The sequence below is a fragment of the Hylobates moloch genome, unplaced genomic scaffold, assembly GCF_009828535.3.
Source record: "Hylobates moloch isolate HMO894 unplaced genomic scaffold, HMol_V3 SCAFFOLD_8, whole genome shotgun sequence".
NCBI classification, from domain to species: domain Eukaryota; kingdom Metazoa; phylum Chordata; class Mammalia; order Primates; family Hylobatidae; genus Hylobates; species Hylobates moloch.
Window position 1 is genome coordinate 10502919 of NW_026652283.1, and position 25892 is coordinate 10528810.

At 43.2% G+C, this 25892-nt stretch overlaps 1 protein-coding gene across 5 annotated transcripts in view; it reads left to right on the forward strand.

Annotated features, from left to right (window-relative positions):
- The window catches only part of ETV6 (ETS variant transcription factor 6), a 260443-nt gene that overhangs the window by 98845 nt on the left and 135706 nt on the right, over window positions 1-25892 (forward strand). For 4 of the 5 annotated variants that reach the window (XR_009214392.1, XM_032159640.2, XM_058441975.1 and 1 more), the window contains exon 2: window positions 4585-4714. Coding sequence is in view for 4 of the 5 variants with exons in the window: in XM_032159640.2 (XP_032015531.1) it covers window positions 4585-4714 (130 nt within the window). In the remaining variant the exon portion in view is untranslated. The remainder of the gene's footprint in view (window positions 1-4584; window positions 4715-25892) is intronic. The other variant, XM_058441973.1, reaches the window with a different exon arrangement.

Here is a 25892-nt window from a genome sequence, read left to right on the forward strand (position 1 = left end):
GAATTATTTTTGCAGCCAGAAGAGTGTACTTAAATAATTGTGTATTCAGACTTCACTTTAGTAAATTTCAATAAATAGCTTCCCATAGGAGAGATTTCTTTTGTTGAATCTGTAGAAGTTGACGATGGTACAAGCATCAGCTTTCTCAGGCAGCTTTTCTAAACACCTGCAGGGTGGAAAAGAGATCCTTCTCTCAAAATACTGAATATTGCTGGCATGACCACTCTTGTCGCTGGTGCCTGCTGTTTTCCATCTTATCTGGGTTGCAGGTGTCTTCACAGTGATGGGACACCGAAGTGCAATGGGATGAAAGCGTGCCTGTGGCATTTTTACCCTAGCTGTGGGGAAATGACCGCCATCCTGTGTCCATGACACTCTTCCTCCTCAGGACTTTCAGCCTAGGCTTCAGAAGCCATCACTGGGGGCAATCCTGGCATTTATAATGGGGATAGGGACAATTTCCAGGAAAAGTTTCTATATCAAGGACATCTCAGTTCTGCAGCAGAGAAATCTTTGAAATTACCTGCAAACCATCTTTTTGCAAGCACAACCAATTTTATTTCTGTTTTAATTAATTCCAAAAATGCTTTATTTCCAGAATGTTAATATTTAGTTAGCAGTAGGCTCTAAGTTTCCCAACCCCTCAGCCTTTTCAGAGGGTATAATAATAAATGTGTAAATGTGCTAGGGGATCCCTGTGATTTATGGAAGCTTTATATTGAATAATTTTGAAGAGGAAAGACCTTTTGGTAATAATATTCATTTTTTGACTCTTCTGTAATATGCAACCTGAGGGTGGGGGTGGGGGAACGTGGAGAAATGCCATTCTCCTACTGGGCACAAACTGTATACGCCTGTTTTACAGGGAAGTCACGGGCTCCTAAGCATTCAGTTTAAAAATGAGCAGAATTAGATGGGTACCCTTCATTGGCCCTTCATGGCTAGGGGAGGAATGGGAGAGGGAGCGTAGCTCATTTTGGCTTCAGTCCTTACGCTTTCAAGAGACAATCCTACTCCATACTCCATTTTTTATAAAAGCTTTCTATAATGGTTAGTGAAATTTACATTTCAACTCTTGCCTACAACAGTTTTCTGCCTTATTTTCTCTTCCCAGCACTTTGTGCTGCCTCCTTGACAACCTGCTCATAGGTATTACAATTGGCCTCAGAAATTGCAGTGCTTCCCTTTTGTTCAGCTGGTTGGCTTGATACGTTGTACCTGCAAATTTGAGAGCAGCGTGTTTTATTTTTTACGGCATCTAAACAATAATGTAACCACATCACGGCATTCTGAGTCACATCATTGACCTCCACCAGCATTTTATCCCTCTACAACACTTGAATACATTAATATCACTGTCTGTAGCATTTTAATTTAATTAGAGCAGCGGTTATAATCCTCTTGGGAAAATCGTTATCCCCCCCTACACACACACACACACACACACACACACACACACACACACACACACACACACACACACCCACACACCCCTACTCCCCATAATGTTAAAAGAAAGCGCCTCTGGTTTTCATCTGTCTGACAATTTGCTTTAGAGGGAGGTGAGCTGTAAGCTGGGACTCTCACCGCCACCCCCTCCTTTGTTGGGGTCGGACCAGAGAAGCAGTTGTGAGAGTAAAGAGGTTCCCTTTATTTGGGAAATTAGATGTTAGTGTCCTTAAGCTTCTCTGTCTAGATGTCTCCATCTGAGATAGTGGTATTTGCTTAATTTTTCCAATTGCTGATAGTCCGCTGATGTGCCACGGTAGATGTTAAGTCCACGGTTATTGCAATCGAGTAAAAAATGAGGACTGCGAGAGTCACCCTAGAGATTCACAAAAAGAGAAACAAAAGGAGTCTCTGTAGTGTGGGATTCCCAAGAGTTTGTTTTCTCTTTGGAACAGAGCCCACTCACTGTACAGCATCCTTTTGGGGTCCCCGAGTGCTCTGCAGCCACTAAGCCCAGAGTTACCTTAAGTGTGCCATGGCTGCTAGAAGAGTGCTTGGGGCCCTAGAAGCACATTGTGCATTTGTCCGTCTTGGTCAAGGTAACCTTTCTTGTTGCTGACAAGTCTCTTCATTGAGCCTTTGAAAAAGAGCTTATGGTGTGGAAAACTGTCCTCCAGCTGAATAGAAACCGTCATCAGGAATGTGAGGAGATCAGTGGGCCACAGTCTCTTCATCTCTGGCCTTCCTTTTATAAGTTTTCATCATGAAATAGCAGTTGTCTCCATCTAAAATTGTTTGGACGGGGTTTGCGGGGGATGGCGTCAGATCCCAGAGCAGGTGCAGAAGTGTGGTGTTTCAGCATAAGGTCAGGGAACCATGTAGAAGTGAAAGCACACCAAGGGGTTACTTTTAAAGAGAGCACAGTGAAAGGAAGGTCCAAAGCAATGACAATTTAGTAAATCACAGTATATACACTTTCAGGGTAATCGCTAGCCAGACTCTTTTGTCAGTTGGCTGGAGATGGAGTTCCTAAGAAATGAAGTCCGGTCAGCGTGGAGGGCTGGGTTTCTCCCAGCTTGCCTTGGTGGAGTTGGGGGAGGCGGGAATGAGGCGGCCTCGCTCTCATGGACTAGCCAGAGTGTCTTGTGAGTTTCTCTTTGCTTCAAGGGAAAGAAGAGTCATTGAATTTCGAAATGCTGTCTTGTTTTTTTCTTGCACTCATGCAGCACCATTTGAAGACCCTTTGGCTGCCCGATGTTTTCTTCACCAAGTTTCACTTCTGCAAAAACCCTAACAAAACAGAAAGCTATTTCCGAGAATAAAGTTAACAGTAGATATCTAGACATATAGTGGGATTTGGGGGGTGTCAGACAAGAGTTGAAGAGTATGGAGAATTTGTTAAATTCAAAAAACAGACTGTTCGAAATGCTCAGAAGCCCACCTCACCTTTAAAAGCCTCTGAACAGATTTTGTTTCCTATATGTGTGGGTTTTTTGTTTTCTTTGTTCATCCCAAACCACCCCAAACCAAACACCAAAAAGTATAACCTATCCTTAAGTTAAAGTTTCTCAAAATACGTGTGATGCCTGCGAAAGTTCAAGAAAAGTGCAGTTGAAAGTTTTGCCTGTGGGTGACTTTTTACAGGACATCTTAATTGACACAGAAATGAAACCTGGGATCTATGTGCCTGCCCTTCATTAAGAAATTCACCAAGAAACTTCAGGATGTATGTTTAAACAGAAATATTCCAATGCCCTACTTGCTTCTGGTGGGTGCCTTAGGGAAGGTATAGCAATTCCATTCGGAAATTATAACAATATGTATATATTCATTTAAAATCAAAACTTCCTACCACAACCACCAAACTTTCTAGGCTATGAGCAGAGGAGAAGCTTTAATTTGGTTATAGGCCGAGGACTCCGCCACTTCCCTTTGCACATTTGATGAGATGTAAAATGTTAAAGAACTATCTTTCCAAAACGTAAACACTGCCTTCCCTTTACTTAAATGTACGATTTTCTTTTGCTCTTGAGTTTTATTTTCATAGTGGCATCTTACTGGTCTTTCCACCATATTTTTGGATGTTGTGTGTTCCATTTTACATTGCCCAGTTAAACCACAGACACTCCTGAAGTTATGTTTACATATGGACTGCAAGTCAACCTAGTTGGTATGTTGATCTAAGCTACAAATTGCACTGCGTTTTGCCGAACCCAATAGTCGATTTCTTGCCATTATTTGCGGTATTTTAACTTAAAACTCACAGTAATCCTTCTCACCCCATCTAGTTTGTTTTAATTGGTCTAGCAAACACTGCTTGCTTGAATTCAAACTGAGGATCCATGGAAGCTCTCCCACCCCACCCTTTGATAGTTGATAAGGGGTCAAACGGTACTTCTTTTAAATTCAGATAGTTCTTTGAATGAACTATGAAATACTTCAGAGGGAAAGGAAATATCGATTCTGAGATGGAGAATGAAGGAAGAAGGAGATACTCATTACTGTTGCAGATAATTCCTTGCAATGAAGGAAAAAATTAGACGTTGGATATTTTGGTTGTGGTTGTTGTATAGTGAGATAGGTGGACAATAGAAAAATCTTCCTTGTGGATTTCAGTTCTAAATCTAGAACTTACCTTTGAAACTGTCACTTCACTTGATCACTTCACTCTCTATGGAATTGAATCTAGAATCATACTTTGATTTGAAGCTGGGGATATTGCTACAGAAGAGAAAACGTGGCTTTAATATAGTGATGGCATTAATTATGTGACTTGGGCAAGTCATTTTTTACAAAGTTGTCTTTAAGCCATTCTCTTGGACATATTTTTTTGTTCCCTTTTGTCCCTCCTTTTTACTTGTACAAACCACAGGGTGTACACCTATTGACATGAGTCCAAAGTAAAGGCTGTTTTCAACGATGACAGAGTTTTGTTATATAGCCCCAAGGCTAGGCATCTGAAAGACAACTGTATACAGTGTCTCTACGGAAAGAGTAAGCTGGATTGCTTGGGAAGCTGGTACTGCCCATGCCCCACCTCCCTTTTGCTCCCCACCCCCAGATGGTCTCGCACCTCCATTCCAAGCTTTCATTGTCTCTCTCCCCCTCCCCTCTTCCTGCCCTTATTTTTAACAGCAGGAACGAATTTCATATACACCTCCAGAGAGCCCAGTGCCGAGTTACGCTTCCTCGACGCCACTTCATGTTCCAGTGCCTCGAGCGCTCAGGATGGAGGAAGACTCGATCCGCCTGCCTGCGCACCTGCGTGAGTGTTCGTGACCCAAGAGGGACAGACGATTGATGGTGTGGGGCGGGGGTGGCAGGCAGTGGGCTCCAGGCCAGAGAGGGGCAAGCTCTGAGGTGGTTTTCACAGGACTTCGCCACGCTGCTTTGGAATCTTTCACACTCCCCTACCCCCAAACACCTTTGAAAAGTTTGAGGTTCCTGTTCGCTGTTTCTCAGTGTATTCATTTCTTCCCTGACTGTGACATGTTAAAAAAACAAGAAACCTGGAAATATGCAGTATATGGCAGAGCCAACTAAATCTCCGAGTAGACAAGATGATTTTTGTGTGTGTGCAAAGTTTATCTGTATCTCAAATTCACGCTTACTCAACTTTCATATTTTCTTTGGTCCTAAATTTTGTTCAGTTTCTGAGTCAGACTCACTCTTGCTTTGTTTTTAAGCCGTGCACTTTTCCTTTCTTTCCAGGGCCCTCCCTCCCCTCCCTGTCTGTGCTGGCTACTTTTCTTCCCTTCGTTTTCTAGGCCTGCAGAGGTCCTCTCTCTTGCCTCCTCTTTGCTTCTCCTCCACTCTCTCTTGCTTCTCTTGTGCTTGCTTTGCCTCAGCAGCTGCAGTCTGTAGTGGTTCCACCTTTCTCTCCCAAATCATCTCTACCCCTTGGCCTACCACTTCCCCGTCTCAATCCTCAGCTGCAACTTGGCAGAGGTTTGGGGCTCACACACCTGTGCTGCTGATACTGGCCTCCAAAGCCGTTAACACCTGCTGTGTCCTTTTTGTCCGCCTTTCTCATACTGCCACCCAGCTCAGGTGATAAAACAGGATTGGGGCAGCTGGAGAGACTGAATCATCGGATTCCCACCCTCTTCACAGTGTCCAAGAAAATGCCAGCTTCTCTGCCTTGAATGTTATCCTGAGGGCACAAGACTAGGTTATAGAGGACACTTGGGGGTCACCTTGGCCCTTCCAGTGACTTAAATGGTGGCACGGTCTTGCCCACCATCTCTGTCCAGCAGGGTGATGCTCCCAGGTTCTTCTCCTCCTGTTCCACCCTCCTCAGAAGGTCGCTTTCTGAATGCAGAGAATAGGAGACAGAGGATGCAGGTTCTTCCTTTCTCTCTCTGGTAATTCAGGGAATCAGATGACTGTGATACAGGGGTTCCTGGGGGAACACTGCTGGCTTATGCCTTCTGCCCCACAGGGCAGACGGTTGCTGGGATGTTTGCGAGGAGTTGGGGGCATGAGAATCCTTTCCCTCCTGCAGCTTGCTGCATCCGTCAGTATTCACGAAGTTGCTGCCTACTATGGTCAAGACATTTCTGCTTCATTTGGGCAGGGAAGTAAAGGACACAGCCCTACTCTACCATCTTCTCCTCTGCTTTTAAGGAGGTTCGAACTGTAAAGGTGCCAGGGTCACGGCTGGGAACAGCAGTGTTCTTAGGAAACTGGAATGTTATGGCACCATGGGAGCAGACACAACTGGAAAAGAAACAGCAGCCAAATGATAGGAAATTTTCCTCCAGAAGTCATCCTGTGACCGATAGATTCACTTCAGAAATATTCGCCTCAGGATGGAACATACTCATGCCATGCAGGCAGAACACTTCTGCTACCTAATTCATTCATTTATTCATCTCGCAAATAGTTATTGATTGCCTGTGCTGTGCCCGGCACTGTTCTGTGTCCTGGGGGTGCAGAAATGAACAAAGCAGAAAAAAACTCCCCTGCTCTTGTGGAACTTAAATTCTAGCACAGAGAAAAAACAAAGTATCAAACACTCATCACAAACAGGCTGAGATTTCTTTCATAACGTTTGATTCTTATATATTGCAACATCCCCCAAGGAGGCCCTCGCTCCTGCTTCACTTCTGGATGCCTTGACGTATGGAAGCTCCTTAACGATCTTCCACGAGATGTTATCCTGACCAAACAAATAAGAAAGCAAACAAACACACCGAACTGGAGGTCAGGAGATCTTAACTTTTAGCTAGTTCTGCTGTTCGACTGTGGGTAACTTAACTTAGTTCTCCTAGCGTACAATACTGTGTGTGGACACAAAAATGTTTTAACAGCCTTCCTAACTTTAAAATACTATGATTCTCATCTGAGGCATCATTCTCCTTGCTTTGAATTGTTTCTTCCATATAACACTTGGATTTTTTCTTGAGTAGACAGTTTCCTTATTGAGCCGTGTCTGTGCTGCTTATCAGCATTTTGGTAGCGCCTATTGTGTGCCTAGCACACAACCATAATAGCTAATATTTATCACGGGATTACCCTGTAGCAGACACTGTGCGAAGTCCTTTACAGGAATTCTTTTAATTCATTCTCACAATACCTGTAAGTTAGGTCTTCTTTCTATCTCCGTGTCACACATAAGGGCTTAGACAATTTAAGTAATTTTTTAAGGTCGATCACAGAACCAGTAAGAGATAAGAGTCAAGACTCAAACTCAGTTCTGGCTGACTCCAGAGCCTAGGATCTTATATCCACTATACCACCAAAAAGTATGTGTTTAGTAAATATTTTTTGGATGGATGGATGGATGGATGGATGGATGAATTCAGGGTTGACACTTAGCCAGTGTTCACTGATGTGGCCGTAGCGTTGGTTTATGGCTGGAATCTGTTCTAATTGCTGGTCTGTCTGTTCTCTCTGTTGTTGAATGGTTTGCATATCACCCTTCGAAGGATGGATGGATCCCCACGTAGATAGCTATAAAATATAGAACTGCAGCACATTCCTGGAAACCTTGCCATTTCATCAGTAGTTAGACTATGGATTCAGGTTATGGTAATGATTTTGCCTGAATGCCTACTCTATGGCAGTCTAACTTTATATACCTCTCCTTGGTAATCTGCATGAGACCTATTGTGACACCATTGGTTCTGACATCTGTATTGAATCCTCTGGAAGTGGAGGTTCCCAGGCTTTTGCTGTTTGCCCTCAGCTGGGACTTTCCAAGTGAGGCTGAGCTTCTGTCCTCCTGCTCCTGTTTTAGGATTCCGCTGCTTGTCATCCTGTTTGAGAGAAGCATATAGCCCCTACGATGACTGAAGCTGTGCCACACACTTAAAGATGCATCCCAGCTGAGTTTCCAAACCTAAAAGAAAATAAATATTCTAACCAGGGAATTGGGTTATTGCTGTTTTAATCTGGGATTCCAGACAATTCCCAGTGGAATGCTCATGGAAAGTACGGGGAAGAATCTCAAAGCTAAGACAACAGCGGGACATTTATGGTATTGCTAAGTCGAAGGCGCTTTTAGCTGCTTATTTTAAAGAGATACTCATCAGATCGGTATGCCTCGAAGTGGGTTCTTTTCACCATTTTCCATTGATTACCAGATAAATCCTCTCCCTTAATTCTTCCTTTCTCTTCTTTCATTCTTAAATCAACATACATTCTTGTGGGTGGGGCTTAAGGGGAGCAGAGATCATAATATTTAAGGTTCTCATACAGAGAGTTTCTCACCATTTTATTCTGCAAACACAGAGCTAGACCCCAACTGAAGACACAGCATGACAAATGAGCAAGTTACTGAGAAGTAGAGAGTGATGCCTTTTCCTTTGATTTGCCAGTGATAAAAGCAAAGTGATCAATGGAAGTGTTAAGTGCTGATTAGGGAGGATTTGAAAAGGACTGGCAAAGCAGCCTGGGCAGAGTGCAAGAGGAGAGCCCAGGGAAGAGAGGCCAGACCATGCCATCCTGCTCTGACTCACTGCCCAGATTACCAGGACAGTGCCCTTCAACAGTCCTACAGCAGAACTCCCCTGCTCACCGGGAGAGCAAACACAAGTATGTTTGTTGAGAGGCTAGAAAGGGCATCATTTTTTCTTCTTCCTCTTCTTCCATAAAGGGTACTGAATTTTTTTTTTTGAAGCTTGAGGGTAGAAGAGCCGAAGTACAATTACAGTAGACAGGTGGGAAAAAAAAAGTTCCATTCTTTAAAGGAACGTAAGCCTTTCACTGTAGCTTGAAAACACTTGAAAGACCAAGGACCCCCAAGGGTGCCCAGGCAAGATCACTCTTGACTCTACGCAGAGAAGGGCTGTTGCTGGGAGCAAAGGATACCTTTGCCCAGTTCTCACCAGGGGACTTGTAGTCTCGCAAGGGAGAGATGTTTTCTGATTTGTCTACCCAAAGGCTGCCCTTTTTCTAAACTCATGGGCGAGTGGCTGCTGAAGGGGACAGTTAAAGCACCTCACGAGGTGCTGCCAGCCTGCTGATTGGCAGAGGCTTACCTTATAAAACACTGGGCCTCTGGCAGTGATGCTCAGGCCCCGCCTTACGATAACAATATAAGTATAGTTCAGATTGATGGGGCAGAATTTAAATAATTAAATGTCGTTATTTTAAATTTCTTTTAAACATGATCAATTCACATTTAGTTGACATTGCGCCATTTCCCCGCAGAGTTTGCATTTTGCAGTGTCCATTTGGCCTTTTAAAATCCCTGTGAATGATATTTAAAAATCGGACCGTAGGACTCATTCATCATATTTAATAGGGTTAGGGTTTATGATGTTGAGGGTTAATAAATAGCCATAATAGCCGCTCGGCGTTTTCTGGAGTCAGAACACCAGAAATAGTCCCTTGGCTCTCTTTCCTTTCCTTGTGAACCTTTCAAAATTCTTACATTACTACTCCTGCTTGTGTGTGTTTAATAATTTAATTTAATGCCTTCCTTTGGAAACGTTACCTCGCTGCTCACCCACTCGGCTGTTTTGCCTTCTCAGCAGAGTAACTGAGTTTAAGACAGCCACGTGACAGGCACAGCTATATTAGAACCAGCATAGTGAGAAGGGATGCAGTGCCTCTCTTTTCTAATTGGGTAGAGCAACAATTTTATATGCTTTCACATTATGTTTGTTCCCAAAAAAAAAGAGGCAAAATTGGGAACTGAACATAATCATCGTTATTATTTTATATTTTTATACATAACAAGATGCGCTCAGACTTATTGTCTCACTTAATTGTACAGCAATCCTTGAAGTAGGTGCTATTGATTCTGTGTGATGAGCTGACCATGGCTCCGATAGGTCAACTGGATTGTCCAGGTTCACACAGCATGTGAAAGGCCGAATGTGGTTTCTACTTCTTGAAACCACCTTTCAGCTTTTTTAGGAGAAAACATAGTGACATAAAGAGTTTCGTGGACTTGAAAGTAGAGTCACTGCTGACCGCTGAAGTCTGGGCGGCCACAGGTGCAGGGACTGGGACCGGTGTGGTTCTAGTGATGCCACCTAATCATGAAGCTGTGCTGAATCCCCAGCAGACTGGCTTCTCCCTCTCAATAGGATGAGGGAGAGGCATCAGGATAACAGCCTGTCCTTGTGGATAGTTTATTCTGGTTTTGTTCACCAGTCCTGCTGCCTCCGCGTTTGTTCTCTTGTGAGCTCAGGTTAGAGTTGAATTTCTCCCTACAACCAGAATGCCTGATGGCCCAGCTCTGAGAGTGGGCTCAATCCAGTACCCAATTCCCCAGCATTTTGCTAGGGGTGCCCTTCTAGGAGCAGGGTCTCATTGCTTTTGGAAGTCTCCAAATAAAAAACCATGGTAATAGAAAGGGCTTGGGTCTGGATAGACGTGAATGGACTTGAATTTCAGGGTTGGCTCTTTCTATTAGAGAGATGATTTAACCTCTCTAAGACTCAAGTTTCTAACGACACCTACTAATGAGGGCTTCTTAGAAGTATCAGAGCTCATTTATGTATAGCACCTGGCATAGTGCCTGGCCTGCAGTGGCCAAGTAGCTCACCAAAGCTCCACTTCTGTTTCTGGTTATGGTGAATAGCCTGTTGAGGAGGTGGCTTCCCCATGCAGGAGCCAAGGGAAACAGGCACGTCGTTGTCTGTGTGTTTCATTAAAGAAAGCACCTAGGGTTCTGTCTGTGTATTATTGAGACTAATCTTCCTAAGTCACAATGGAAATAAGCTTTGCTTTCAAATGATCCCCCGTGGTTTCCAGGGGCTCAGTTTTGCTCTAGGGCACTCCATCCCAGGACCTTTTCCTGCCCACACATCTCTCCCTCAGTCTGGAACTTTCTTCCCAGTCTCGCCTGAATCTGTGAGTCTCCTTCTTCAGCCTTCCCCACTCTTCTAATACCTATCAAGTCCTCCCCTGTCCTCTGCTATCACATCAGTGTTCCAAAAATGGCCTCTCCTCACAGCTGCCCGTGACGTGCAGTGATATCACCAGCAGAGTTGAGACAAGGACAAGGAGAAGAGATTTAATTCTCTGTCAGTGTCTTACAAAGCAGTAATGACTTCTAACAAAGCCGACCAGCCACTAGCATTTTCTGCTTTGTTCCCCCTTAAGCCTTCTTTTGGGTGCCTTCACTTTTTACATTCAAATGCTTGAAGGCTTTCTACTTTCCCCACGGCACATGTGGCTGTACGAGGGCCCTGGTTAGCTGCTTCAAACAGCTTGAAGAGCAAAAACAGCCCACAGCAGAACAGCCAGGATGCTTTGGAAGGGAAATTTCCTTTTTGGGTTTGCTGTCTGAAAGAATTTCCGATGCAGGCAGACGTTAATTCCTAGCTCCATGCTTCCTGATAAGGAAGCAGCTTCAATAAATGCAGCTATTTATAGATGTCTTTTTTTTTCAAAGAAAAAAAAATGTATAACCAGAGGTTTACTGACCTTTTCTTTCACTTCACATTTCATGCAGTGAGCTCTGTGTACATTTAAGGCAGTTCCTCCAGCATCAGCTCTGACAAAGTGGCCCTGGTTTCGCTGTGGGGGATGGGGAGGGGAGGATGAAGATGGCACGGCCCCTCATTAGTGTCACGGGCTCTCCCTTTCCTCGGAGTTCTGAAGTAGACATTTGGAAACTGTTGACAATGGGTTGTCCCTACCTGGTGCTCTGCGTTATTTATGTGAGCCCAGAGATGCCCAGCTCTATTCTAGACTCAACACTGAAAGGTTATAGCAGACTAAGAGAACCCTTTAAAAAATAAAAGACGATGAGAACCAGTCCATTTTATGGAACTTGAACAACAACAGGAAATCAGAAACTTTATTTCCATTTCTTCTTTTTTTCTGTCAGTTGCTTCCTCTTGGATTTTCCCAACCCTCTATACGTCTATGGTCTTTCTCTTGTCTTGTTGGGTTTCCGCAGATTGAGGAGTTCCTGTCCATGAATGGTCACCCTTACATATATCTGCCTAACACTTTCTGGCAGGTGCGATAAAGGTTCAGTGTGTCGGCTTGAACTGTGCTTCTCTAAGTTACTTCTCACCTCCTCTTATTATCAGAAAGCATTGGTTGAGCTGAGTATATACAAATATAGTAGTTTCCATTCTCAAATAACTGATATTTTCTCCCATTTTGCTTCATGCGTGAGTTACACCACATCAGTAACGCAGACTTTTGGGGTTTCCGGCAGGATGACCTTGACAAGTTCATCAGAGGTAAACGTTAGCTGGAACGTTTAGATGTTGCTGCTTTTGCTGTTGCCATGGTGGATTCTGATTCTCAGTTGCCTGTACCATGTGTGAGTGTTTTGTGGTTCATTTTTCTGATCTCTTCTGAAGGCGGGGTAGAGCAGGACTTGAGAGATTTAAACTGGCCCTGGCTCTGGCCACGTGCCGACTATAAATTCCCAAGTATAATTAGTTACGCTGCCCCAATATTTACTGCCTCCATCTTGGGTGTGTGGGCAAAACCCCATTCTTTCAACATTGGTCTCCATTTCTGCTTCCAGCAGATCATGGATACCAGTAGCTCTCAAATGGGGCTGTAAGATTCCAGTAGTAGAAATGCAGATTGTGGGTACGGATAATGGATAAAGAGCTGTAGATGTGGGGTGGATGAGGATTGGATACCTAGAAGGGAAAGTTGACTGCACAGGGCTGTGCAGGGAATACCCTATTTTACCAGGTCAGCTGAGGCTAAATTCTCTACTTTTGGGATGGGGCTACTAATTAAAATGGTTCACTGAGGAGGGTGAAGGTTTGTAAGGGAAGATGTAACAATTCTGTTTTAAAAGCACCTAGAAGAAGTTTTAGGGTGTTGAATAACACCATCTTAAAAATTATAGGGGTATCCAGCAATTTTTGGAGCTCTGATTGAGAAGTATCATTGTTAGGATTTTATTACCCATTTGTTTTCCAGAAGTAGCTCATCTTTGCAAATGAGCTTTTAGTTTTTTGGTCATTGTACCCTACCTGCCAGCTCACAGGAGCCTGTGTTTCTCCTTAGGAGCCACTCTGAGGTCAACTGTGTTTAATATCATAAAGCGACTCTAGAGAATCTCTGTGGCATTGTTGTGTGGAAGAAGAAATAATGATCACTACTATTGTATATATGTGTGTATATATGTATATGCTTCATATATATTATTCTGAATAATAACAAACACTGCACAGTAGATATCATACCTGAGGCTCAGAAGTGGTAAACCACTTGCCCGAGGTCACACAAAGAGAAAGTGGGGGAGCCCCAATTTGAATCCACATCTAATTCCAAAACCCAGACTTTTCTTTTCCACTTCACCCTATTACTCTTTAAAAGTCTGAGGGGCAAATGAAAGTTGTTTCATACTATCTATTGGTTAGAAGGAGAATATCCAAGCTAGCAGGCTGATTTTTTTTTTTTTTCAATTTTTAAGCATAATATACATTACTCACAAGAGGGCCAGATGGATAAAATCAGAGCTATAAACCAAATTATCTTTTGAACTTGAAGGAAGATAAATTTCCATATCCAATCCTGTATGCACACTGTTATCTGCCAGATATTCTCAGGTGTATGTATAAATTCTGGAATATTAGAAACAAAATTAAATGAAGTAAAAAGAGGTTTCTTGTCTATTATTTTCCATCTTTTTAAAAGAGATGATCTACCTCACAGATGGTTATTAAACAGTAAGAAAGATGCTGTGATTGAATGAAGGTGGTATTACTGGGTTTACCCCTTAAAACACTGAACTTCCTGATAATTTGTGTTAAGCCAACACACTTCAGAAAAATTGCCTGATGTTTGGTGCCTTAGTTTACCCACATGGCATGTGTGCCAGAGCACTCTACAACAGGGTAAGAGGGCAGAGAGCATGCTCTTGTAGGGGTCAGTTCCCTGAGCTCTGGTTCTACGTGGCTGATTACTTGGGTCATCCCAGCAGTGCATTCCATCTCCCTGGACTGTGGTTTCCACATCTGCAAAGTGAAATGGCCTGGGTATATGATTCCTAAGTTCTCCCCAACTCAATCATCGCATTGTTCTCTTACTCCAGAAGAGAAACACAAGGGGTATCAACGGTGGAACATTATCTGTAAATGCCAGATTTCATGATCATTCACTTGATTTTTAAGACTCAACACCAAATTTTAGTGCAGATGGTGGTACTTTGATGACACAGGAAATTGTCCTCCGTTTTACCTGTCATTGTTTTGGGAGGAAGCCCTCCTGCAAGGAAATAGGGAAATCCAACACCCAGCTCTGTTGAGCATTTCCCTGTGGTTCCTGTGATGGAAATCGGGTTAATGCTTTTGTGGGATGAGAACTGGTGCCAGCTCCTAGGCCTTGCAGGGCTTCTAAAGACTGTCCTCCCCACTCTTGCCTTATGCTGGCTCCCAGGACCTTACAGCCAGATCACAGGCCTGCTCCCCTGTTCTCATAGCCCCCTTTCTGGCCTGAGAATTGTCTGTGGCTTGGCCCTTTGCCCCATGCAACATGCACAGGTGTGGCTTCTGCTAACTATCTAATTGACCCCAACTGTGTGATGAGCGGGAATCCCCTCTGCAACTCAAGGCGTGTTTGCCTTTCCTGTAACCTGTAAAAAATTTCAGTCTGTGTTTTTCTCCCTCTGGAGATGGTATCCACTGGGTTTTAGGCTTTACAGAGCCAGCTGATCTGCGTGGATAGGCCACACTATCCTCCCTTAGCCGGCTCCGTAGCACATGCACAATTAATACTGCATTAATTAATTATGGGAGAAAAAAAGCACAGTTGGCAAGGGAATGAAGGCTTTCAGCTTCTAAAGTGAAGGCTTTGATGCTGAGCTTGAAAGTACATTTCCATCCGCCTCAGCCAGCAGAGAGAATCTGTGACACTTATACCATCCCCTGGGCATGAAAACTCACACCCAAGGAAACTATTTCTAAATAGAGGCCCTCAACTAGTTGCTGGAATCATCTACTCATTGCCATGGGCTGTGAAAAGGGGGTGTAAGATTAGGGAGAAAAGACTCGCCCAAAGCAGCAGTGATTCGTGACCAAAGCTGATGAGGGGTTTTATTTTTTCTCCTTAAGTAGCTCTTAAGTCACCAACATCAGGAACTCTTTGTAGAGAAACAAATATGAGTAAGTGATTTGGTGCCAGCCCTCTTGAGGACATAAAATGACTCTCCTTCCTCCTCCTCCTCCTCGCATGCCTTGCTTCAGGAAGGAACCCTAAGGTGGTGCAGCTTCCCAAACCTGTTATTCGGATGGGTCGGAAGGTTCATCTCTCTTAGCCATGGTTTCCCACTAGATGTGAACAAAGTCGGGGAGAAAATGCTTTCCTTTTTCATTCTGATTCATTCATGCCCTTGTTCTTGAACTCCTCAGCTCCCACACTGACTCCTTTCACTTCTCCTATGAGGTGGTAGTGAAGCCACCTCACAAAGTCCCCTCTGAATAGACACAGTTCTCGTTCCCCTGTTGACAACTCTGTGAAGCATTTTTCTTGGGGCTCTTGCTGACCCTAAAACTTGGCCACGATTCAAATATTCACCCAGATCTCTGGGGTTTTATTAAAGGTCTTTTAGGAACACAAAAGTAGGAATTCCCTGAGAGAGGTTTTCTTCACTTGAGACTCATGGGTTATAAACGAAACTACTGGAATGCCCCGACCAAGTGCTGAGGGGAGCTTCAGAGACCCACAAAAACCTAAAAAGATGTAAAATTTGTTTTTGATCAAATAGATTTTGGACCCTGTGAAAGAAAACAAGCTTTTCTTTTGATTCTTAGAGAAAAATTTTTACTTCAGATGAATCCAAGTGTGTGTGCACGGATGTGCTTTCATTGGGATCGTCTCATAGCTGTTTTCCAGATACCTGCTTCACAAAACTTCTGTGATTATTCCTACTACTGTGATGATTCCTACCACCCCAGTGATCGGGGGAAAGAACTTGAAATACAACTGGGTATTGTAGCATTGGCACTGTGCAGACGCTGTGTAGCTCTCTCATGTCTGGTACTTCTTTGTTTGCTAAAGGAGTATCGAGATTCAGAAAGTGGCTGCCTTCTAAACCTTTGTTGTTCAGATAGCATTACTTTGGACCCGGGACAGAGGGCTTATAGTTGACTGTGAACGGGTGAATGTTATACTTAAGCAGGGAATGTGGTCACCCAGTTGCAATGATTTAGAGTGCTTTGAACATAAATAACTCCCACGATGAATGACCAGGGTGCCTGAAATTCCATTGTTGAGACATTCCTTTTGGATCAGGTATTATTTCCACATAGCTCCACTTTTAAGAGTAAATCGTTATGGCAGCAGATAGTTGCGGAGAGAGATAATTAATACCTCAAGTCCCTAATATCTTAATGAAAATTAGCTTATCAGATCTCTTGAATCTTTTGAAGTGGAAGGACCGTGGCCAGCACGGAGGGGGTAGAGTTGGAAATAGGCACTATAATTTTGCTTAGGGCTGGCCTTCTCTGTGGATAAGACAGACGGAAAACTAGATGGAAAATCCAGGCCTCCTGATTTAGACAAAACATTGTGAGCCTGAAGCTTTGAGGCCAGGATGAGCAGTCTGCTACTTACTGTGCGTGGCCATTGGTCTCGAGACATTGCCAGCACCAGTCTTGGCCAAACAAGGTCAGGTCTCCTCTAGTAGACTGGCAATTTGAGAATGTGCCAAGTCATCTGCATTTCTTTGACAGGAGTAGTGAATTTGGGAGTATAAATCTGAATCCTTAAGCCTTTCAACCATTCTCACTAAATGTCTTTACTTCAGGGATGATCACGTTTGATCATAATGCCAAGATCTTGCTGATGTATAAAGGGCATGGTAATCCAAGTCTTGAGTTGAAGTGAGTGGTCAGGAAAATCTTGACCTTTGGGGAAGGAGCTACCAGAGCTGGGTGGCCTATGTGTGTGTGACAAGGAGGAGGTATGCAGAATTTGGGGGAAAGATCCTTTGTAGTTCTCCATGTGGAATAATAACTTCCATTTATTGAATGCTTGTGGTAGGCGCTTTTCACATGTATTGTATCATTTAACCCTCTAGGCAGTCCTGTGAACTGGGTTTTATTATCCTCATCTTACTGATGAAAAGTCAAACTTAAAGAGGAAAAGGAACTTGGCCAGAGTCACAGAGGTGGTAGGTGGGAGACAGGTCCATCCAGTCTACACCTTGCCTTCCAGTAGAAGCCAAAGCCCTATTGCCTAATCTCTTCACTTTAAGAACATGAAAAATAGTGTTGAGTTCCCCTTTGAGATGCGACTGTGGTTAAAGCTTCACAAATTTTAGAAAAACAGAATAACTCACTAAAATAAAAATCTAAAGCTACCCCACAGAAAACATCTACCACAACCCAAAACTTCAGGGTTTGTATATATATCCAGATTTTAGCGAGCTATATGACTGTCCCTAGTCCCTTGCCCTGTCTCCTGGTAAATACTATCCCTTTCAGAGCCCTGGCACATACTTAGTATAATAAGATCAGACCCCATCCCCCTACCATTCCAGTGCAATCTAATTGCAGAGTGAAAATCCAGGGCCGTCTTAGATCCTCATCTATCTACGTCTCTCTTGGTCCCCACCACTTGATAGGCAGTCTCAAGTTCAATACCATTCCCTCTTTCTGTGCTTTAGGTCTCTGTATTGTTTCCTTTTCACCACTTTTTTTTTTTTTAAATGAAGTGATTTTAAATGGAAAATTAAAAACTTAACTGTGAATCTGGCAGTTTCCTGCTAATGCCTCTTTGCTAAGAAGCTTCATAAAATACTGTATCTTATTCACTTCAGCACAGCTGCTGTGGGCTCTCACCACTTAGCCATTCACAATATGTCTGAGAGATTAATTTTTATAAGGCTGTGGTTTGAGATATCTCCCCCTTCCTTGTTTTACTTAAAATCCTCACTGGGGAAGCGTGCATGGGAAAAAAAAACACCACCCTGGATAAAAGGTACTTTGGTCACATACGTGCTTTAGGAACTATGATTTGTCATTTTATTTTCCTGTGCCCTCTTCATTTGAAATGCTGCAGCCTTTCTGCCAGAAGTCTCAAGTTTGTGTATGAGACTGAGGGGGAAACAAGAGTAGGTGCCTTGTGCCGAGACTGTCCTGGGACCGTCCTGTGGTGTGTGTGAGCGTCTGTGTGATGCAGGTATGCTTATTTCTTCATGAAAGCCGCAGGTACTGGTTGCCTCTCGCAGAGTTAAAACTCTTGGCGGCTCACCGGAGGTGATGAAGGGCAAGGGCACGGGAGAATGAAGAAGAGGGAGGAAGGGGTGGGCCAGGGTCAGTTTCGGTGGGGTCCCCACTTGCTGGGTGACAGCTGAGCTGTTTATCCACACATCCCAGCAGCAGCAGAAAGCCAGGGGTGTTTTCAGGACTCAGCTGCCAAAGTTTCTTGAAGCAGCTCTGCTCAAAGGCATATGCTGGGCTCACTTCTGAGGGAAATTTCCTTTTTGGGGAAGTTGAAGCAAAGGAATTTCCTGTGTGGGCAGACAGAGCTTCCTGACTTGAAGGCTTCTTGGAAGGGAAACAGTTTCATAATGAAATGACAAATTAAAGACATACCAGCCGGGTTCACTTCAAAACAGCTATTGAGAGTGCAGGCAAAGCCCTATTATACTCCCTCACAGAACAAAAATAAATCCCATCCTGACAGGTTTCTGTATGCCGGATTATATCCGTCCCCCCACACCTTTCTTCACAGCCTTCTTCATGCTCCCTTCCTCCCACCCCCGCCATTAGCTGCCACCAGCTCCATCTTGAACAGCTCTCGAGAGCAGCCGGCAGCCAGGCCGGGAGGCTGTTTCTTGCTCCCTTGCTTTGTGGCTTCGCCCATCCCTGACCTGCATGGAGGCCTTATAGGTTATGTGACAGCCCCATGCTGCCAAGACACAGAAATGACCTCTTTCCTTCCCCTTTTGACATAAAGCAATGATTGAAGACGTCTTCAGCAATGGGGTGGGGGAGGGCAGTCAGGGGAGAATGCAGCCATTTCATCAGGCTGGCCTTTAAAATCTCCAAGGCAGTAAATGTAAGTGCTATTCCGGTCTTGGGAGCTGGGTCAGAATTCTTTGCTTTGTTGAAGGAAATAGGGCTCTGTGCTGAGCGGGCGATATTCTTGTACCTGAACATGTCATTTTCCTCAGTTCCATTAGCCTGCATGTTGTGCTTTGTTTTGTTTCTGAAATTGACATGATGATGCCTTAGGAACTAAATTTCTTTCTTTAATGGAGCAGGCTAGGAGAAAGAAGGATGGCGGTATCGTTTGGGCCATGAGAACAGTCGTTATTAATTAGGCTTAAGTTAATGAAATAAAAAAGGCACAGGCTTTGGAATCAGTTGTCTAAATTGAAGGGCCAGCTCTAGCAATATACAACCAGCAATGTAACCTTGAACAAGTCACCGAACCTCCCAGCCTCAGTTTCCTTATCTCTAAAATGGGTACAGTCATACCTTTTTCACATCGTTGTGAGGAAATTGGATTCTGATTTCAGAGGCACTTTGTGAATTCCTCTAAAGCTTTCATACTTCTTATTAAACCACTATTGGGATCTTTGGAGACTGAAATGCAGTATTAGGCTAAGACAGCAGAATTGTAGAATTTGTAGATCAATTTGGCAAATATTTAGTAGAAGTTTTCTATGTGTGCAGCATGGCTGGGCTCTGTGGGGGAAAATAAACAAGTGGAAAGTTTCAGGTGGCCACATGGTATAGCAGAAAGAATACTGGACTTGGGGCCAGGAGGCCAGAGTTCAATCCTGGCTGTCACTCAGTTGCCTGTGACTTGGTATAAACTGTTTAAATTTGATGAGCCTCAGTTGCTCATCTGTAAAATTGGGAGAAATCAAACTCTATAACTTGAATAAACTCTGTCCAACTCTAACATTGTATAATCAGTTTTAAGAGGTTTTTGCCTTTAGCAGCTGTTTATAGGATTTATTCTAAAAAGTAGGGAAGAAATATTCATAGTATAACAGCTTGTCTGATGAAGATTGCATGAAAAAGCTACACTTTTTTTATAAGTATACTGATGTAAACAGGAAAAATGCGTGCTTGCCAGATATGTCATCTATGGCAACTTGTTTTGAGGGGGTCTCTGAATGCTGACATCAAAATGACTAGGATTATGGGTTGAACGTGAGTTTGCTCAAGAGAAGGTTCTCTTGGGGCTTTGGTTTACTTCCTCCCAGTTGCTCCAGGAGACACTCAGGATGTTTCCAAATGGCTGCTCATTTAAGCCATTCCCATTATGCTTCTCCTTGTCCAAACGGGCTTCCATGGTACAGTCCCGGTGTTGACTGGTTCTGCTAATTTGATTTTTTTTTTTTTAATGTGCTGATAACGTAGTTTTAGGACTGCTGCATTATTGTTCCTCTATCTTTCTGTTTGTATTAGTAAAGAACTATTAGCAATTTTGCCTCAAACTGTCTTCTAAGCACCCTTTTTGATTGGAGAAAACCAAGGTACCAGATAACTTAGATACCATGTGGAAAGTCACAGTTTACTGGGTGTGTACTATGTGTTACTAGTGCTTTAATAAATTGCCTCATTAATTGTATTCTGCCAACAAGCCTGGCAGGTAGCTGATAGTATCTTTGCTTTACATATACAGAAACTAGGGCTTAGAGATGGTAAGTAATCGGGTCAAGGCCACAGAACTGGCTGGTAGCAGAGCCAGAATTTGAACTCATGTCTGCCTGATCCAAAGCCTGTGTTCTTTATCCCCTCAGTGCACCCCTACTGTTTTGACTGCTGTTAAATTGACCTCATGCTTAGAACCGAAGTCAAACCCATACCAGGGCTGCAAAAAGAAACAAAATTTACCTCATAGTCCGCATACTCTCGAAATGGCAAAACAGCCTGCAACTTTCCATTGTGAAAAATAATATACCTGGGTGATAAACTGAGCAAACATCACCCTTGCCCTTGCCTCTGAAAGAGAGCCTGTTCTAGTTCATCCTGGGGCCAACTTGGCCTGGAACCCCACTGGCCAGCTCTGTCCACACGTTGCATATTAGGACAGAAATCTGCCTACCACATTCCAGCTACATAAAGAAGGTGGCCAGCACCTGACTGCCTCTTTCTCCTTGTGAAATTCCTTGGAAATATCATTTGTGGCTGCTTGGGCTTGTTCTGAAGAAAATTCAAATCTTGTTCTATTTAACAAGGATTGATTGAAGAACCCGTATGCTCAGTGCTGGTACAAAGATAAGCAAGGAGGGAACTCAGAATAAGAAAGAAAAAACTTGAATAATAATTATCAAAACCAGTATTTATTGAGCACCTACTGTGTCCAGTAGAGTGGTAATTACAGGAGGTAAATGTCTAAAACTTACATAACTCTTCACAGAACATACATCTGTTCTTGCTTCTGTGTTTGATTTTATTAGCTTTCCTCTGTACACATAAGCTTTTAGTATATGTCCTGTTGCTGAAGTCCAGAGTTTTATTATTTTTCACTTATTTGGGCATACATAGTTCCAGAATGTACTTATCTTCCTCATTCTCATTGTTAATCTCATTTTTCTTCCCTGGAGAATATGGACTTTCGAAACTATTTTTCAATCAAGGCCAAAATGTTTCTTAAAATTCACTTCTATTTAAAACACAGATAACATCCAGAAGAAAATCTGAGAAGAAAAAAAAAACGATTTTGATGGTACCTAATTATAAAAGACTCACAGTACTAAGTTATTCTTTGGCACGTGTAGCAAAATACTATGTAGGTGTCATTTCGAGTTCATAGTAAGGGGAGAAATGGTGTCATTTTTCCTGCAGAGAAATTTAATCTTTCACTTTAATCTTTCATTGGCCTATAGCAGCCAGTGGGGTCTTTTAAAAAATTATTTTCCTTCATCTTCCCCATTTGAGCTTAAGGTACAAAAAAAGAAAATATTCTTGAAATGCTGTGACCAGATCTAGACTGTAACATGCCCCTTCGCTCCTCCGGTGAGGAAGTGCGGGAAGGTAGAAGCCATTGAGGGGTTGATTATTTACTTCGTTTGGAAGTAAGAAGGCAGGTAGCTCTTATTTGGAATAAGAGCTGTCTTCAGAACAGGCGTGCGCTCTCCTGAAGCCCAGAGCTGTGACTCCCCGGGTGTGTCTCTTACCTGTGCCCTTGGGCAGGTGGCAAGGGAGAAGAACAGGATAAGAGGAGGATGGTACAGACAGAGGAGTCACAGGCTGAACAGGCTCTCACCGGGGCAAGATGACTGACAGGTGGATGGAATTCACCATCCTTTCCTTTCAATCAAAAAAAGTAGAAAGTTGCTCATAAGTAAGTTTGAGTTATAGCATCTTCATAGCCGTTGCTCTTCAGACACAGGTGCTGATAATCAGGAAAATGCAAGGAAACAGCTCTGGGGAAAAGGAACAAGCCTCCTTGGCCTTGAGATCCCCAGCAGACCATCAGGCCTTGCCTTGGATATTGGGAGGTGACAGTGCCTTCTCACGTGCCTGACAGTTTCTCTGCACCACCAAGACTCCGTGTGACTGAGGCCGTGGCCCGGGTTTCAGGATGGGCATTCAGAGGAAGGAAGTTCCCCCTCCTTCACTTACCTCACGCTTACTGGATGCCGAGTTGCCTGTGCCCGTGCTAAAGGAAACCAGATAACTTTCTGTCCCCATGTGATCCAGGCCCATCCTGAAGCCTGGGGGTTCTGAACATAAGTATGTAGGTTGCAGCCTTCCTTCTGTGACTTCTGGAATTCCTGACAGAGATGGACATATCTAGCCACTGTCAACCGGATGCTAGACTTGTTTTGTTAGGCCCTTCCTCCTTCCCGTCCTCTATTTATCTTCCAATAACCTTAGGATTTAGAGGAAATTAAAATAAACCTTCTTCTAGAAAGGTGTCAGGGACCCATGCACAAATGTAGCCTTTTTGATGCTTGAGAAAGAATGCCTTTTTGACTTCTGTGAATAAAGAATAAGTCACGGCTAATGAGTAAGTAACAGCATGTGCCTGTGGTCCCAGTTATTCAGGAGGCTGAGGCAGGAGGATTGCATGATCCCATGAGCTCAGGGCTGCAGTGAGCCATGATTGTGCCACTACACTCCAGCCTGAACAACACAGTAAGACCTCATCTCTTAAAAGAAAGAAAAATGCCTATGCAATGGCTCTGTGGCACCCTCATGGTTGATCCAATGGACTTGCGTAGTGATTTTGACATGCTTTAACTTGTGACCAACATCTAGTCTATTTGTCTCTCCCATTGGAGCCTGGTTGTGACAGCATTGCCATTGACCTGCCACATATAGGAACGCCAGTGTCTGAAAACATAGCAGGACTTTGTAGGGATTAACACTGAGCAGTGCTTTCACATTTTACAGCTTACTGTGATGAGCAAGATATTGTGTAAATAGTGCATTGCAGATATCAATAAGAGGTAGGGTAGGCAGTGATTTCAGTGGTGTCCCACTCCACACTATAATTTTGTTTCTTTGGTCAGCTAATGGAAGAACGAAGTCTGTAACTCTAACCTAGGGAGCCATTGCTGTGTGTCAACTTTGTTGCTTTAAAATCTTGAGACACCTTTTCAGTATCTCCCACTTTGTCTGAGTAGTCATACTTTTAATGATATTTAAAAGTCAAACTCTAAATACTTTGGAGCTAAATCTCAGCAGAGATAAACTTTAAACTGGTGGGAGTGGGGGTAGAGAAACCCTTCTGGGAGTCAGAATGAGATACTTGTGTGTCTGGACTGGTGGCAGGTTTGTATGTTACCGGAGTGATCTCCATGGTAACGGATCAACATGGCGCCAATGACAACTCTACACTAAGAGCTTCAGGTTCCTATGAGAAAGTGGATCCTCACAGCAAATAGAGAGGAAGAAATCAAGAAATATGGATCCACACTCCCCTTCCCTGTAGAGTTCTGGCCATGAAGTTTCAGTTCATATAACCAACACCATGTCCTGTTTAACCACTTGGGTCCCTCTGAGTAAACCAAGACTCTTCTGAGAATGCAGTGTTCTCTCAGATTTCAACTAAATTCATACAAAGTTTAATCAGACTTGCATAGCAAAGAACTGTATTGCAGTGGAGCAAGAATGTAACTTGGAGTCAGGAAGCCTGGCCTCCAGACCCAGCTCTGACACTGTGATATGAGGAAATCACCTCGCAGGTTCTTATTTTCCAGATTCTCAAATTCCGACCAGTGCTAATGGTCAGTCATCCAATTATATTGAAAGCCCTTAGTATAATACATTAGCAGTAGGAAAGGTAGATGACTAAATATAATACAGTGTGCCTTTTCCTACACCATCAAAGGTATGGTAATGTTGTGATCATGTGTATAAAAACTTTCAGACCCCTAAAAAGTAGAAGGTGTGATTCACCTCTGCTAAAGATTAATCTCTGAGCATAATAACCAACATCTGGAAGCTAGGCAGCCAACAGAAGGGTTAATTTTTCTGGAACCTTGGTCACAAAAGGTTATTAGTTTGCAGAAAGACTCAGAGATCACTGTTTATCTTAAACCACAAGAGAATGTTTTTGAATTCAGAAGAACAGTGATATAATTTGGTAATTTCATGAACCTCTTCCCTGGGAAACCTTATGACTCAACAGTCAAAGGTGTCCGAATAGTAAAGATGGTTTTCAGTGATCAGATCTGTGCCCATGCCTGGCCTTGGGTATACTCTGAAATGAGATTCTTTGTTTGATTGATGGGGTGATGGTTTCTGTTGTGTACATTCAAAGGAAACCAGTTTCCCCACCCCAAAATTTCTTTTCGAAGGAGTTTAATCCGTGGGGTGTAGGGGAGTTAAACCACAGTGAGTCAAGGAAGTAACTGATTGCATGTTTCCTCTAAAAGTCAGCTATGGACTTGATATTGACTAAAACAAACTAGCAGTTCTCTTCCACCACCAAGTCAGAGTGTCTCTTTACCATTCTGCATGATTAAAAGAACAACTAAAAATGGTAATGCTCCATTTAAACTTTCCTTGTGATTCTCTCTGGTCTATCTTCAATCAGCAAAAGCCTAAAATTTTTATTTTAGAATTATGATGTTGGAAGATCTTTAGATTGCTCATACCATAAAGCTGTTTCTAAGATTGGTCTCGGGAAGGTCCAAGATCAGGATTGAAGTATGAAAAATCTTGGCCAGTGCAGTGGCTCACGCCTGTAATCCCAGCACTTTGGGAGGCCGAGGTGGGCGGATCACAAGGTCAGGAGATCCAGACCATCCTGGCTAACATGGTGAAAGCCCGTCTCTACTAAAAATACAAAAAATTAGCCGGGCGTGGTGGCGGACGCCTATAGTCCCAGCTACTCGGGAGGCTGAGGCAGGAGAACGGCATGAACCCGGGAGGCAGAGCTTGCGGTGAGCCAAGATTGCGCCACCACACTCCAGCCTAGTGACAGAGTGAGACTGTGTCTCAAAAAAAAAAAAAAAGAAAAGAAAAGAAAAATCTTGATCTTACTGCCTTGTCAGCTTTTTGTCTTAAGTTTGCTATGTTGGTATAAGAGATTTTTTTTAATTCAGCAAGAGCTCAAAGAGCCATATATATACATAAATTTTTTTAATTAAAAATCTTTCTGCTCAAGTCTCAACTACACTGAGACTGAATGGAAAATGCAAAAGCTCTTGACATGATGTCGGAATGAACAAGATGGAGAGGTTGAATTTGAGAGCATGGTTTCCTTATTGTGAAATTCCAGTTTCAGAACATTGGCACTGTCTGGTTCAAATATAAATATACATTATTTTATTGTAATCCGCTAGTTTAAATTGTTTATTCTGCTTGCAAGGAAGAGATCCATGATAGCTATGAACCCCTTTGAAGGAGACTTTATCCATGGCTCAGTCCAAGGTGTTTGAAGCACTTTTCTCATGGCCTGGCTGGAAAGACTTTCAGAAATAAGCAGGGTTCTGGTAGGAAAATGAAGGCAGTTGAGGAAAACAGTGCACATATTTGTAAGAGGACTATACTTGGTATCTTGGAAAACATAAACAAACCCTAGACTGTCTACCCCAAGTCTGGGAAGGCAGTCCTCTGAAGCTAAGGTTCTCCTGGAACTCC